Source organism: Zonotrichia albicollis, chromosome 1 (genome assembly GCF_047830755.1).
Source record: "Zonotrichia albicollis isolate bZonAlb1 chromosome 1, bZonAlb1.hap1, whole genome shotgun sequence".
Taxonomy (NCBI): domain Eukaryota; kingdom Metazoa; phylum Chordata; class Aves; order Passeriformes; family Passerellidae; genus Zonotrichia; species Zonotrichia albicollis.
The window spans coordinates 32,811,803-32,826,256 of record NC_133819.1 but is presented as its reverse complement, the minus strand read 5'-3'; the positions used below and the strand labels follow the sequence as shown (position 1 = coordinate 32,826,256).

Here is a 14,454-nt window from a genome sequence, read left to right as displayed (position 1 = left end):
TTAGTTTTCAGAATTCATGTCATCAGGTGATTTCCACAGGCATCTGGGCTCAGTTCTACACCTGCCAATATACTGACATGTCAGATAAATGGCCTAGGAAATGGGGATGAGAAATGAAATGACAGTTTGCTGATGCTGATGCACTGCTCAAGGACTGAAACAACTGCCTGTAACCTGCAGAGGCACCTCATGAGCAACAGACTGAGAACAAGGCAACTTAAACTCAACATAGACTACAAGGGAAAACACAATCCTAGCTTTATGTATTAACTGAAAGACTCAGAAATGGTATCTCAAAGATGTAAACAATACAAAACCAAACTGAGCCTAACAAGCAATCCACCTTTACTCTCCCTGAGCCTAGAGATATCTCTTCCTTACTGACAGGGTGGTCAAACACTGGAACAGGCTCCTTCCTAAAGAGGTGGCTGATGCCCCATGTCTGTCAGCGTTTAACAAGCATTTGGACAACACCCTTAATAACAGCCTTAAATTTTCAGCCAGTTCTGAATTGGTAAGGCAGCTGGAGTGGATGATCACTGTAGGTCCCTTCTAACTGAACTTTTCTGTTCTATTCATCAGCTGTTAAACAGGCAAACCAAGTACTAGGAACTTTTAGGCCATGAGTAGGAAATGCAATGTAAATTATGACACTACTTTAGAAATCCATGCTGCATACAGCTTTGCTTCCCTTCGTTTTATTTATTTGACACAGAGGGACACAATGAGGTCTCTCAAACCAAAAGTAACATGGAAAAGCTGATTAAGAAAAACTGTTCACTTTCTTCCTACACAAGAGGATGGGAATATTAAGTGAAATTGACAGGAGACAGTCTCAAAACCAAAAGAGCACAGTCTCCACTCTGATGGGGGATGCTGTGAATGACAGATTTTCTTATGGGTTGAAAAAAAAACAACTGAATAAGCTCATGGAAGAGAACCACAGGTGGATGACACTACTCACTCAGAAGTCTTAGCAACAAATCACTAAATCTTCACAACACATTTTGGAAGGTATCATTGTTGGCTTGTTCTAGCCTTACAGCCTTCACTAGACACCTACTGCAGAGACAGGGAAGGAAAACAGAAGAGATGATTGCTAAATTGACCTTTAACATACAATTAGGAAGCACTAAAACCGAACAAAACTGTAAAGTTAAGATAGCATATATGCAGTTTCATGGCTCCTTATATATCAAGCAACAGAAAAGGTACAAGAAAGAGCATAAATACTGACACTCCAGTTCACCAGCAATTTTGGAACTTTCACACTACATGTTTAAGCTGCTCAAGCCTGAACTAATGAAGTATCTGACACTAAGATCACATTCTGCCTCTGTAGATCTGACCACAGAACAGGAATAAATGCTGGGTTTGCCTTAGTGTTGGCTATTCACCCAGTAATTCTTATTTGATTCTTAGTCACCCAAAAACTCTTATTTGATCTGTCTCCTACAGGCCATCTCCAGTTTCCACCCCAAAGATCCTTTTCCCAAGCTTGTCTCTGGCCTTTGCCATCTCTCTCCAGAGATCACTGCTACTGAGCCTTTCAAAGTGCAGCACTTCTATTGTTATGCCCTTTTCATCTTTTGATTCATCATCCTCTTTGACTTTCAGCTTTATTTTCTCTGTCTAACACAATGGATCATTGTCAGGTCTGTCAGTGCACAGCTGGCCCTCAGTTCTAGTCCTTGTGCATTTTAACTATCAATTCCTCCAAACTCATCCAGTCCTCTTCAAGTACCAATTATTTTCTATGGGACCAAAGACTGATTTGCAGGTTTATGCACCAGTAAGTCTCCAATCATAGCTTTTCATCACTCTGCTATGATGCCTGTCTGGACAAGTAAGAGCACAAGGGAGGCCAACACAGGAGAGGCAGAGGAATTGCCAGTACTCAGAAAAGCTACTGCCCCAAAAGCTGAGTTCTTGAAGCGATTCCTTTCCCAATAGGACACAATACAACCAAAAGCATTTTCAGTGTTTATCCATGTTAAACGGTAATATATTTCACTGCTATGTTTGTAAAACATGTAATGAAAAGCCTGGGGGGAAAGTGTGTTTAAACTAATCTATCCCAAAAATGCCTATGACTTCATAGCTGTCTGCCAAAAGAAACCCACTTATACTATGGCAAAAAGTTGTTTACGTTCTTCTACAGAATACCTTTAGCTTAGTAGCAGTCCACTGAAGTAGCAAAGTCCACTGAGCCCTACCTAGAAAGGCTAGAATCTTCAAAGGATTTTCAAACCTTGATCTTTGAGGCTCAGTACAGAAGCTAGTCATAGAAACAGCAAAATGGAAAAACATCTGCTTTTGACAAGCACATGTCAACACTTCACTTAAGCAGAGCAACAGTGAGAGGGCTGCAGAATCTCAGCTTCAGCAGCAGTGCAGATCAGCTCACAGAAGAATCACGTTCATTCACTCTGCAAACCATACATTTACACACAAGTATGAGTGCAAACAGCTGAAGTGAAATGCAATGTTCATGATCAGGAACTGAGATCACCTGAAAATGTTATGGATGAAGCAAGCCTTCAGGGAATTTTTATAGAAACTCCAGTCATACAGGAAGTAAAAGCTTGTCCAAGCTTTATAAAAGAAACTCCAGTAGAATTTAATACAGTGAGTAAAGGTGGTTTTGAAATTATATCAAAGAATAAAATCATGCTTATTTTTAACATGACTTCTGATTTACCTTTTATTTGGAGTAAAATCCTCTACATTACAATCCATTACATTTTGTTATAGTTCAAGTTTTGTTTCATTGTCATTCCTAAATTTGTATGTAGACACTGATACAGTAAGTTGGTAACATACAGTAAAAAGGTGGCACCTGAAAATGAGGCTCCTTGAGTATTCCAACCAATTCTGCAACATTTTCATCCTTATTTACTAAGGGACTGATGTCTTCAAGGATTTCATTCACCAGCTCCAGGTTGTTGTCACTGACAGCCTCAAGTTTAGAATCTTCCAGTCGCTCGTGAGCCTGTAAGATTAAATACACGAGACTATAATGTAAGTAAGTTTTGAGTGGTTCAAACCTATAAACTTTTCAAGTAATTTCTCAGTGCAACATTCAGCAGAAAAGCAGAAAAATTACATATAGGATAACCTGACTGAACTGCTGAAGGATTTTACATACTCAACTACAGGATCCAATAAACTTTATAAGCAGCACATACCAGAGAGGCTTTTAAGTGCATATCTCCTCTATGCTATACACACCAGGCACTGCTCTATCAACAGCACAGCACCTCAGGACCTTTCCTGCTTTGGAACCCTGGACAAGTACACCTTCTAGAACAAGGGCAGAAAAGGAGCTATGGGATCTTTTCAGAGTTGGCAACAAAAACATTTAGCTCAGACTCCTCCCATTCAAACACCTTCTGAACAGCACATTCTACCTGCTAACATCTGCCTAACTGAAGGAAATGCTAAAGAAAAGTTGGAGTCAAAGGCAGCCAGCAGTAACCCGGCCTGCATTAAAAGTGTTGCTAGAACAGCGAGTGTTACTCAGCACTAGTGAGGCCACACCTGCAACACTCTGGGCATTCTGGAAAGAGCTCAGTGAAGGGCCACAAATATGATGAAGGGTCTGGAGCACCTCACATTTGAGGAAAGGCTCATCAAGCTGGGACTGTTCTGCCTGGAAAAGAGGAGACTCAGGGAAATTTCATCAATGTGTATAAAGGGTGTACTACACAAAGAGGAGAGGGACAGCCTGTTTCCAGTGGTGACTGGTGACAGGAGAGCAGGCAAGGGCATACAATGAAACTCAGGAAGCTCTGTCTGAACATCAGGATACCCTTTTTCCAGCGTGACGGTGACTGAGCACTGGCACAGGTTACCCAAAGAAGATGGGAGTTTCCCTCCTTGGAGATACTCAAAAGCTGTCTGGATGTGGTCCTGGGCAACCATCTCCAGGGGGCCCTGCTTGAGTAGGGAGAGTTGGACCAAATGCCCTCCAGAGGTCCCTTGCAGCCTCAACCATCCTGTGATTCTTTGATAACATTGCATCTATTTCTAGAGCTATTCCTGCAGACATAATCATTTCCTGAACTCTGCAGATACTGAAATTCATTGAAAGGTAGGTGCTTTGAGCAGGAAGAGAAGCATCTTGGAACGTTTAATTTATTTATTACAGACAGTGCTCTATCACTGAACTAGGGTACAAGGAGGCCAAAAATAACACAGATTCTCAATTAAAAGTTATTTTCAACACTGTAGCAACAAGAAATTTACAAAGGAGCAATTACTTTGGCATATAAAGACCAAATACATAATAGATATAATTCAGAGTCATCTATATATACTTCCCACAGATATAATTTGAAGGTATGTGAGCACTTCTGCTCTCTTATTACTGCTTTAAAACTGACAATAAAATAAAATTTTGCTAAAAGCAGAGAACTTTGCTTCCTGAAATCATCTAAGTATTAAATTGTTCTTCATATCTATAAAATGCTGTTTCTGCAGGCCTGATGGCTAAACTCTGGAAAGGTTAACTTAACAGAAAGGCATTTCAAACATTCTCCAACACCAACACACACAAACCAAATGACTGTAATTACAAAGTTATAGGAAGCTCAGCACCTACACACATTCTCCTTTATAAGGGAATGCTATTTTGTACACAACACATACAGTAAACAATATCCTTCTTTTAAAATTTAGTTCTTTTACAGCAAGTAAAAACACAAATCTACTGATTTTTAGACATAACCCAACTGCAAAACCTTTTTAAGATTAGAGAATATGGGTTACCTTTTTTCTCACTCATTGTTTTCAAAAAACCACCAATAACACTGAGTGATATAATCTAAATACAAATATTCTCACCCTTCACTCCAAAATCAAGGCCATGTATATACTGGGGAACATAAAGTTTTATCAGTAAGCAATCTCTGATCCTGTAATATGTTGAGGAGTAACAGGATATGGAATGGTATGAGTAAGTTAAAAAACAAACAAATAGGAACACCTAACTTGGACATTGCAATTTTTTTTTATTTCAATAGAACATTTCAGAAATGTTGATACTGAATTGAGCCTTTCTGTGCATTCAGTATATATAATACCTGCCAAATGTTCAAATAGTAAGGCTTTTGCCTCCAACAATCTGACATCTTAAATACTGGCTTAAATGCTTATAGATTACTCCCAAGGTTTTTCCTTGGCCCGGGCTGGGCATTCACCTATAGGCTGTGATATAATGCTAAAAGCAGTAGTGTAACAGCAGAAGGAAGATAAAAGTTTTGAGGTTTGAGAGAACAGTTAACAATCCAGAAGAAGAGTGTTTTGATACCACAGTTCAGTAGCAAAACTGAGGAGAATTCATGCTTGTTCCAAGTTCAACAGTTATTTTCCAACAGTTATTTAGGACAGGGCATCATGATTTTAAACTAAAAGAAGGTAGATTGAGACTAGATATAAGGAAGAGAAGTTTTAGGATGGTTGTGGTAAAACACTGCAATAGGTTGCCCAGAAAGGTTGTAAAAACTCCATCCTTGGAAACAATCAAGGTCAGGCTGGATGGGGCCCTGAGCAACCTGATCGAGTTGAAGATGTCCCTGCTCATTGCAAGGCGGTTAGACAAGGTGACCTTTAAAGGACACTTCCAACCAAAACTACTCTATGATTCTACAAACATCAGTGACAGGAAAAAACATTTTACAGTGATAACAGTTCTCCTTTCCTCTACCACCTCCTGAAAAGTGGAAAGGTTCAGTGAAAGAACCCTATCCAACAAAAACCCCTGTAATTTCTACCTTATTACCTTTATTCTATACAGGAAAAGTGTGAAATGAATGTAACCCAGTTTTAAAAGATCAGCCAAAATGCACTGCAAAATACTGCAAACTAACTACTATACTTATTGTTCACCTTCATTTATTTAAGGACCAAAAGGAGAAAACAAGTTTGTATAGCTTTTGGCACATTTCCCCAAGTTTCTTATTGTCCTTTTTGGTGTACTTTACATAATGATTATTCTTAATAACTGGCTAATAAAGGAAAATGAAAAAGCTTTAGCATTTCTGGCCTGCTTTGAAATGATTCTGCTGTAACAATGTAACCATCTCAGAGAACTGAGATGACTGAGAACTGAGAACCAGCTCTTCTAATAGAAAAGCAAGTTTATGTATTTTTAGGGACAAATATGTGAATTACATACGCTTCACCAAATGTGTTTTGATCTTATCCTTATTTAGCACTGCTTGTTAAGACTGAGGATTTTTCCAAAATAATTACTAAGAAAATATGAGTGCAGTCACACCATGTGAACACAATTAAAACCTTTAAGCATTCTAGATAAAACATGTGTATAGTTAAGAATCTGTTTCATTTACAAGCACTTTTTTTACATCTGCTAGTCATTAAATTCCACCTAATTGTTACTGGCCATTAAAGCACAAATTCTTTATAAGAAAAAAAGGCTTTGCGGTGAACATTTTCTTCATGATAAATATTAAAGATGACTTATGCAGCAGACACTTAAAGTTGTTCCCATTGTCAGTAAAAATATGCTTTTACTTACTTTAGTAAATTTAGTACACAAATCTTTCTCTCTGCAGTCATCTCACCAGCAGATAAGACACTTCCATTACTTCTAAGTTTATTACTGTGCCATGTCTTCAACTTAAAACCAATTTTTTGAACAGCCAAACAGAAGTAGATTCTTATATGAATTCTCATGAGAAGTTTTCTTTTCCAGATTTTTATACTGAACAAAATCCATGGGCAACAATCCTTTAGCTTTACAGAGGATTTCATACCTGCCCAGAGGGCACTGCTTTCAGATGTCTATTCCTATTAAAGAGACAGCTGTATTTAAGTTAACTGGGTTTTCCTCTTGAAAGGAGCTTATTTTTATGAAGTAAGATTAAGAACATATATAAGTGATGTGCAGTATTTGACTGCATTTCCTACTGGTAAGACCAGCTACATTTTAATTAAGGAGTCCAAAGATTTTTTTGCAAATATCACCTTACATATTTATAATTGATTGCTACCACCCATACATTAAAGATTTTTGTAATCCAAGAACAAAAACTTAGGATAATCCATGCTTTAGAGAGCTGACAACCAAAGATAAAATTATTAGTCTGAGATCCAGGAAAGGCCATGGAAAGAATATTTTCCTGGCATATAAGAAAGTAGTTTTGATTTGAAGATGAAAAGAAAACATTTTTTGCCACAAGATAATGAAGGTGACTGCTCTCACTTTTCATCTCTGGCAAAACCACTAGAAGTCAGAAGGCATATGGGTTATGCACACAACAGTGGTTACAAGACTACATTAAAATCAACTGCTTCTAATTCCAAATATTATGATTTTTCTTCCTAAATAATGTAACCACATTATTTCCGTAATCTCTGAATTTTTTATCTTCCTCTAGATTTTTCCATAGAACTATTAACCAGCATGCACAGAAATTATGAACTCTTCACCTTCAAGCCAGTCTTCAAGTCTTTTAATAAGATGAACCAACAACGTGTTGTGGATACCTCAATCCACACTCAATGTTCACAAAATAATGGAAGAGTTAAAACATTTCCAGATTCTACTCAAAGTAGCAAATTTAAATACCTTAGCAAGCGATCTTACGATGGGGTTTTCCATAATTCCTTTAAGAAAAATCAGGTCTATTTCTTCAGCGCCTGTCGATGTCGGCAGATCAGTAAGGTTGTCTAAGACCTGCTGCATGGCTGCTGGCAAAACAAAAACAAAAAGTAAATACTGACCAAAACAGGCTTCCATAAGGAGCAAAAGCTCTGGGAAACATCACAACATTAACTTTAAAGATATTAAGCAGTCAAATACATCTACTGAGAACAAGGGGACAGAACAGAAAAATAACTTCTTTTGTGTGTATGTGAAAATGAAATACAGGTTGCATCAAACTGAATCCAGGCCCAGCACATTCCTTCCAAGATTTGCTACTAAGGATTGGAAAAACAAACTAGTATAAACTATGTATAAAGTATGCATAATCTTCCAGATACAATAAAATCAACTCCTTCAGTACTCTTTGTATTTCATATTTTTCAGAAGTTTTCAGCCCTCATACATATAGCAACCCACAAGTTTTACAATGCCCGTAGAGGCAGATTCACTGTTGTAAAAATGACCACGTAGCTCCAAACCAAATTTTTTAAACCAAAAATGTGCTTCCAAGGCAGCTCTTACTGTGGGAACACTTGTGCCCACGCCAGCAGTCCTTCACAGCCAGCCCTGCCCCACTGCCCTCGGGCACTAAGGGCACGAACAGCAGCCTGGTCCCACAGCACACTGCAGCGCTGGGAAGCACACCCTGCAATGGGAAATGCATCGTGCCTGCCCGGTACCCTCAGACTTGCTCAGAGAACCACTCTTGGCTGACAGTCAACAATGCTGCCCAAGGAAATGTCAGGAAATGCCACCATCCCAGCTGTCTGATCCCCTGAAACCATCGAGGTGAATTAAGAGAATTTGTTCTTGTTCTTAACTTTACTCTTTTAAACTCCTGCTAAGCTATATATGCATGCTCAAATAGACACACACACAGGTGTACTAACAAAATCTCCTGTTGAGATCCCCAACAAGCCCAGAAGCCTTGGAACAACCACTGTGCTCTGCAATGCTCTACATGTTGCAGAGTAGTATATATCAAGAGAATTAGAAAAGCCTATATGCCCCTTCTCCCACACAGGAATTTACCCTTAAATTTCCTCACTGCTTTATAATGAAAGCTATTATGAAACTGCAGAGTAACAGAACAAACTGCATTTCTCAACACCTACTTTCTGATTCTAATTCTTCCTAGAAAATTCCATCTGAAGAAAAAAATTTCTGGCCATTCTTTCTGTTAAGTGGAACTGACTTTTCAACAAGTAAATCAACTCATGTGCAACATTTTAACTACAGCAGTACAAGTCGAAAGACCTGTATTATGTTAAATGTTTTAACCACACTTTTCATTTCAAAAAAAGTGAATTTTCTGTGAAACCATGAGTAGGAGGGAAAATAACACTTTATGTTTTCAGATTTTGAAGCAGCATTATTTCTACTTTGTAACAGACAAAGTGCTGTCAGCAACCACACATTATATAAAGTCACAAAATTACCATGCAAACAGTTCACAACTTCCCCAGACTAGGTAGGTCCTATATCCTGACTAGTTCAGCTGCAGATAAAGCTGCCTTCTTCACATTTTCTCAATTCCCAGTTTCAGACTCGTGACTTTTAATGTAGTCACGCAAGCTGTACTATCTGCAGAAGTGGGCAGATGTTTCTGGCCAATTTACGTCAGAGGTGCTGCATAATAATGCAAGTGTTAGAATAATAACCTTTCTTTACATTTTTAACAGTTATGCAAATTCTTTTTTAAGGGATTTCAGGTTAGCACTTTTTCTCCTACAAATAATCGGAGAAAATGTAAAGCTTCCTTGAAGTCAAAGTATGCATCTCAACCAGCAGTTGCAATTCCAGCATCTGACGGTGACAAAGATATTTATAATAAACACATTGGTCATATTATCTCCATGACATTATCCTGTTTCTTACTTAAGCCTTTCAGAATTCTGCCTTAGATCAAATTGTAAAAAATAGTCCCTAATAGTCCCTTTATCATCAAAAAGAAAATGTTAAGAGCAATGTTAGGCTTCAGAAAAATGTCTTCATGCAAGTAGTCAAGGTATTTTCAAATTAATATTTTATTCAATAAAATATTGAAATATAAACATCTAGCATCAGAACTACTTAAGTATATTTCAGCATTTTTAGAAAACAGCAACCAGCTTTATCAACATGCAGAATTCAAAATATTCACAAAGGCAGACTTGCATTCCAGGTCATCGAAATCAAAACCAGCTGTTCTCAGAAACAGCTTCCTACAGTTGTGTGTTGGTTGTCTCATGGCACAACCATCACAGCAAGAGTTTCTTAGCTATAAATAGTGTTGTGTCAATATTAGAAAGCAAACCAAAAATGCAGGATAAGGCACCTTTACCCATGCTGTATTGTTTATGTTTAAACACAGTATAAGGATCAATATTGCCTCAGTGTAGATAGTTCCCCATCTCAAAGGGAAAATCTTTCTAAGTAGTTGAATAAAAAATAATATCTTCAAGTATCCCTGTATTTTAATCAGTTACAATGTTAAGCAAAAAAATTTAGACTGAGAGAAAGGTTAAGCTTCAACAGTTTTTGCACCTGTTACCTAGCACAGAGTAGGCAGAGGAACATTTATATGCCTCACCATGTTTCACTGCTTTACACTCACCTGGCAAAATATTCAGAACATGATCGAATGTTATTTGCCAAAAAAAATATCAAGGGCATATTCCAACAGGAATTATGTCTGCTGGTTTATTCAAAAAGAATAGACCACAAATATATGGATACGTTTTTTGATGGACTAGACAAGCATTTTAGTCTCAGTGTTTTATGTGTATTATACAAGTCATGGGCCACTTTCAAATATAGTTCCTGTTTAATGTGAAAAGCTGGTAGTTGTTGTGTGAAAATACAACATTTGACTATATATGCCTTAGATATTCATACATGTACTTCCAAACAATTTGATTTATCTAAAGACTAAGGGCAGAGGTGGGAGGAGGGGAAGGCACTTTGGGAAATGTATTATGGAACCATTTCTTCTGTATCTATTCAAGATGCTTTCCTTTACTCATTTCTAGGGTCTATTAGACAACAAACAACAGGAGATACTTTGTTTCCAGGCTTAATTATAACAATCTTTCAGAATAATGTAGATTTACACAGAATTTCAAGTAGCACTCATTTCAACAATTTCACTTTTTTCTTCCCAGGGATAAAGCCACCTTAGCACTTTTGAAAAAGCATCTTATCTTATTCCTGAGCAGCAGGAATGAAAGCAGAAGATGAAAGTACTTAGGTAGGAAAGTTTTACTTAAAAGATCAGCTCCTACCAAGCAAGAAACAGATGGAACTGAGGAGTTTTGAGACTACCAAATCTAAATATCCCATCAAGAATTGCCTTTTGGGGTTCACATCTCTTTTGCGGTGAATCTGCCCTTGAAATGTTGATAGAAGTTACTCCCTGGGGGGTAGAAAGCCCTGTAGAACTTACATTCAAGTCAGGCATACCGAAGAACTAAGGACTGCATGAACAAACTGCATAAACCAGGTTGTCAGAAGTGCTTATAATTATTGTGTATTTTGGTGTACAATAAAGAGAAAATGTGTGCTTTTCCAGTGGAAAACTAATTGGGTCTCTCTTCCCTCTCTTGTCCCATTTTTACAGGAAAATACTAAGACTATAGTGACTTTGAGAGCTCTACCATTCACCTCCCTCTCTCTGCAGACAAGACTGTTTCTATATTCAATGACCCATTTGGGGAAAACGTTTAACTCTCATCACAACACATAAGGATTTGTTTTAGTGAGGACACCATGAGACAGGCATGGCTGACTACAATGGTTTACACAACCACCTAGGAACACACATACTACAAGAAACCCACTGACAACAGCCTCCAGACACGCCAGGAGGAACTGGGTGGCAGAAACAAACTCTCAGTTGAGGCGAGGTGCTGAAATACAGGGATTCTTAGGAAAGGGTGACAACAGAACTGAGTCTGAGCTGGGACTCCTAAGAAAAATGAGATTACAACTCCAGCCCCCGGCTTTCGTGACAGGGAATACACACAGAATTAATTTCCACAGTCAATTTTCAAAGAACATCTTCATAACCGCAGCAAGTTTAAAGCCTCAAGCAAGACTCAGCAGGAACACACTGGTCTGCTGTGTACATGCACTGAACAATTTATTCCTACTATACATATGACCCCACATTCAGGCAAACTAGTTGGTCATTTGAACCCCATTTCAAAAAGGGAAAGGGGGCAAAGAGATGTTAATTGATCTCTGTGGCAAACAGCACGCATCCTGAGGTGTGGGAATACAGAAATCCCACTTCCTAATGCAAAATTTACTCACCAGAATTAAACCCTCCTAATTCCCACAGAGTTCTTCAGGTAACCAAAGGATGTTTCAAAAGTTTAATCTACACATCGTACCTTACAATAGTAAGTTCAGATCAAACAGATGTAAAAGATACCCTGATAACTCCTTTCTTCTTGTAATTGTAAGAAAAAGGCAAGTTTTCACCAAGCTCTCAGCTGTGATTCTTCTACCAAATTTGATTTTTATTCTTTCTTTCAGCGCCTAATTCTCGTCTACATTAATTCTATGTAGAGGAAAGAGGAAGCATACATTTAAATAAATTTTCCAGATTTGCAGACAGAAGACAAATGTGTCACTCACTGGGGAAAATTAAAGCTTTTCAGAATGAATATTTTGCACAATTTCTTTAGCTCAGCTTCATTTTATTAGTCTCCAAGCTTACAAAATAACAGGAATGAAAAGAAAATTATGTATAATATATTTAAATAAACATGCATATTTATTTCCACATGGCCTACTCATCTGGATAGAAAGTTATAATAAATACCTCAAGGACTACTGGAGAGGCAGGTACTCCACACAAAGTCTAGAAAGTTAGATTAAAATCTTGTCACATACATAAACTTCAGAAATAGTTTCTTGTGTAATTTAAAACCTTTTCAAGAGAGATATATTGAAGTTTCAGAAGACACACAATAAGCTCAGACAAAAGAAGATTAATTTTTTACTTCGCCAGCCCTTAACCAATGACAACTCTGTAACTTTTTTCCCCATTTGTCTCTAAGGTTTTTAAATAATGATCATTATGTTTAAATAAAAGGCAAAGGAAAAAAAAAGTTATTTTGTCTTGGCCACTTCTCTCCCCAGTCACAAATTACAGCATTTTTGGCAGTCTAGAACATAGAAAAGGAGTACCCATGAACAAGTTAACATTCTGAGAATATTTCACAAGTTCATTCACAAACAGGCTATTGACCAAGACTATATGAAAGGCTGACAAAGCTGTCTTACTACTGCTAGAGTACACTTCAGAAGCCACATTTTCAGCCAGAAGTCTCTGGGGAAGCACCATGCAGTGAGCACATACAACATTATGTCTGTGTTTTCCCAGGCAGCAGCTGCATGCACTGAGCAGGATCACTCTCAGCAGCAGCTCCAGAGCAGCGAGTGCTACAGGAGTGCTGGAGCTCTGCACTTCCACCCCAGGCTCCTCGGCAAATCAGGCACCTGCTCCACAGCCACTGCTGACTGCAGCAGGGTGCAATGAGAGTCCTTCAAACCCCCAGCCACACACCTTGCATCTCTGTGTGACACACGCTGCCAAGCAGGGAGCGCTGGGCAGCCCTGGACAGCCACCCTGACTCAGACATTGCTGGCAGCGTTCCATTGTAACACCACTCAGGCACCTCTTCTGAACGGGACCCCTTCCCAGGCAGCAAACACAGCACACCTCCTCCAAAAAGACAGTAAGATTGATGAATGAAGAAAGCTGTTTTCTGCAGCATGAACACTTTACTGACTGCAGAATCACATATGGCAATGAATTTTTAAAGGAAGCAGGAAAAGTCTAATTGATAAGAATGAATGTTCCTCTGGATATTGAAATTCTGCCCACTATATTTCTGCACATTGAAAAGAAATAACATAAGTGCTTAGAAAAGTTTATTAATTTTTTTTTTACTTCATTTTCTCCAAGTCTACTGCCAAGCCAAGATGGAGCTATTTTAACACACCTATAAATAGAAGCTCAAGCAGTCCCTGCCCTTATCAAACCTGGCTCAACTATATCTTTTATGCCCATGTTTCATGACTGTGAAGGTCACAAAAGCTATAGGGAAAGCCAACAACCCTTTCCCAGCTTGAACACTGCAGACATACTTCCTTCAGGCTGCGAAGATTGTCTAAAAAAAGACGAAGCACAAATTTTCTGACTAACAGATGGACCTCACAGCTGCATCTTTGGAAAAAATAAAAGCACTATTTAAAAGTAATCTCAGCAAAGATAAAAAGGGAACAAAACATCAAAACTCCAAAACTAGCAGATTAAAAAGCTTAAGTCTTATTTAAATACATATATCATGATCAACAACAAGACATTGAGGACAGATACACTAAAATCTAGTTTTAAGGAAATTATGTCAGACTTCTCTTTCTTAAAGGATTGCCAAGAAAAATATTTCCTAAAGTACAAAGGCAATTAACTTCATGCTAACCAAGCTTGATGCTTTGAAGATAAGCCTATGTAAGTGTTAGGTATTACCAAGTTTTCTGACCTTTTTTAATTAGAGGAAGAATGATGTAAGCTTCAAGCACAGAAATTATTAACTGAGGAAGGACACACATGCACACAACAGACAAGAATACAGAAAAAAAAATCTTTAAGCACCATACAGCACAAAGCAGAGCATGTACAAGTAAGTCAACTAAAAGTTTTTTAAAAGGCTGAATTTAAAATTTTTTCTGTGTTTTTACTTTTTCTCTACAGATATTAGGAAAGTATACACTGACGTCATGCAAAGAGT

The 14,454-nt window shown here is 38.0% G+C and overlaps 1 protein-coding gene across 4 annotated transcripts in view; it reads right to left on the bottom strand.

Annotated features, from left to right (window-relative positions):
- Positions 1 to 14,454, bottom strand: part of PALS2 (protein associated with LIN7 2, MAGUK p55 family member) — a 58,672-nt gene that overhangs the window by 23,098 nt on the left and 21,120 nt on the right. For 2 of the 4 annotated variants that reach the window (XM_074537538.1, XM_074537556.1), the window contains exons 2-3: positions 7,595 to 7,713; positions 2,840 to 2,992 (exon numbers count right to left, since the gene is read on the bottom strand). In XM_074537538.1, coding sequence (XP_074393639.1) covers positions 2,840 to 2,992; positions 7,595 to 7,711 — 270 coding nt within the window. In that variant the 5' untranslated portion in view covers positions 7,712 to 7,713. Of the gene's footprint in view, positions 1 to 2,839; positions 2,993 to 7,594; positions 7,717 to 14,454 lie in introns of all 4 variants that reach the window. The other 2 variants (XM_074537544.1, XM_074537548.1) reach the window with 1 other exon arrangement.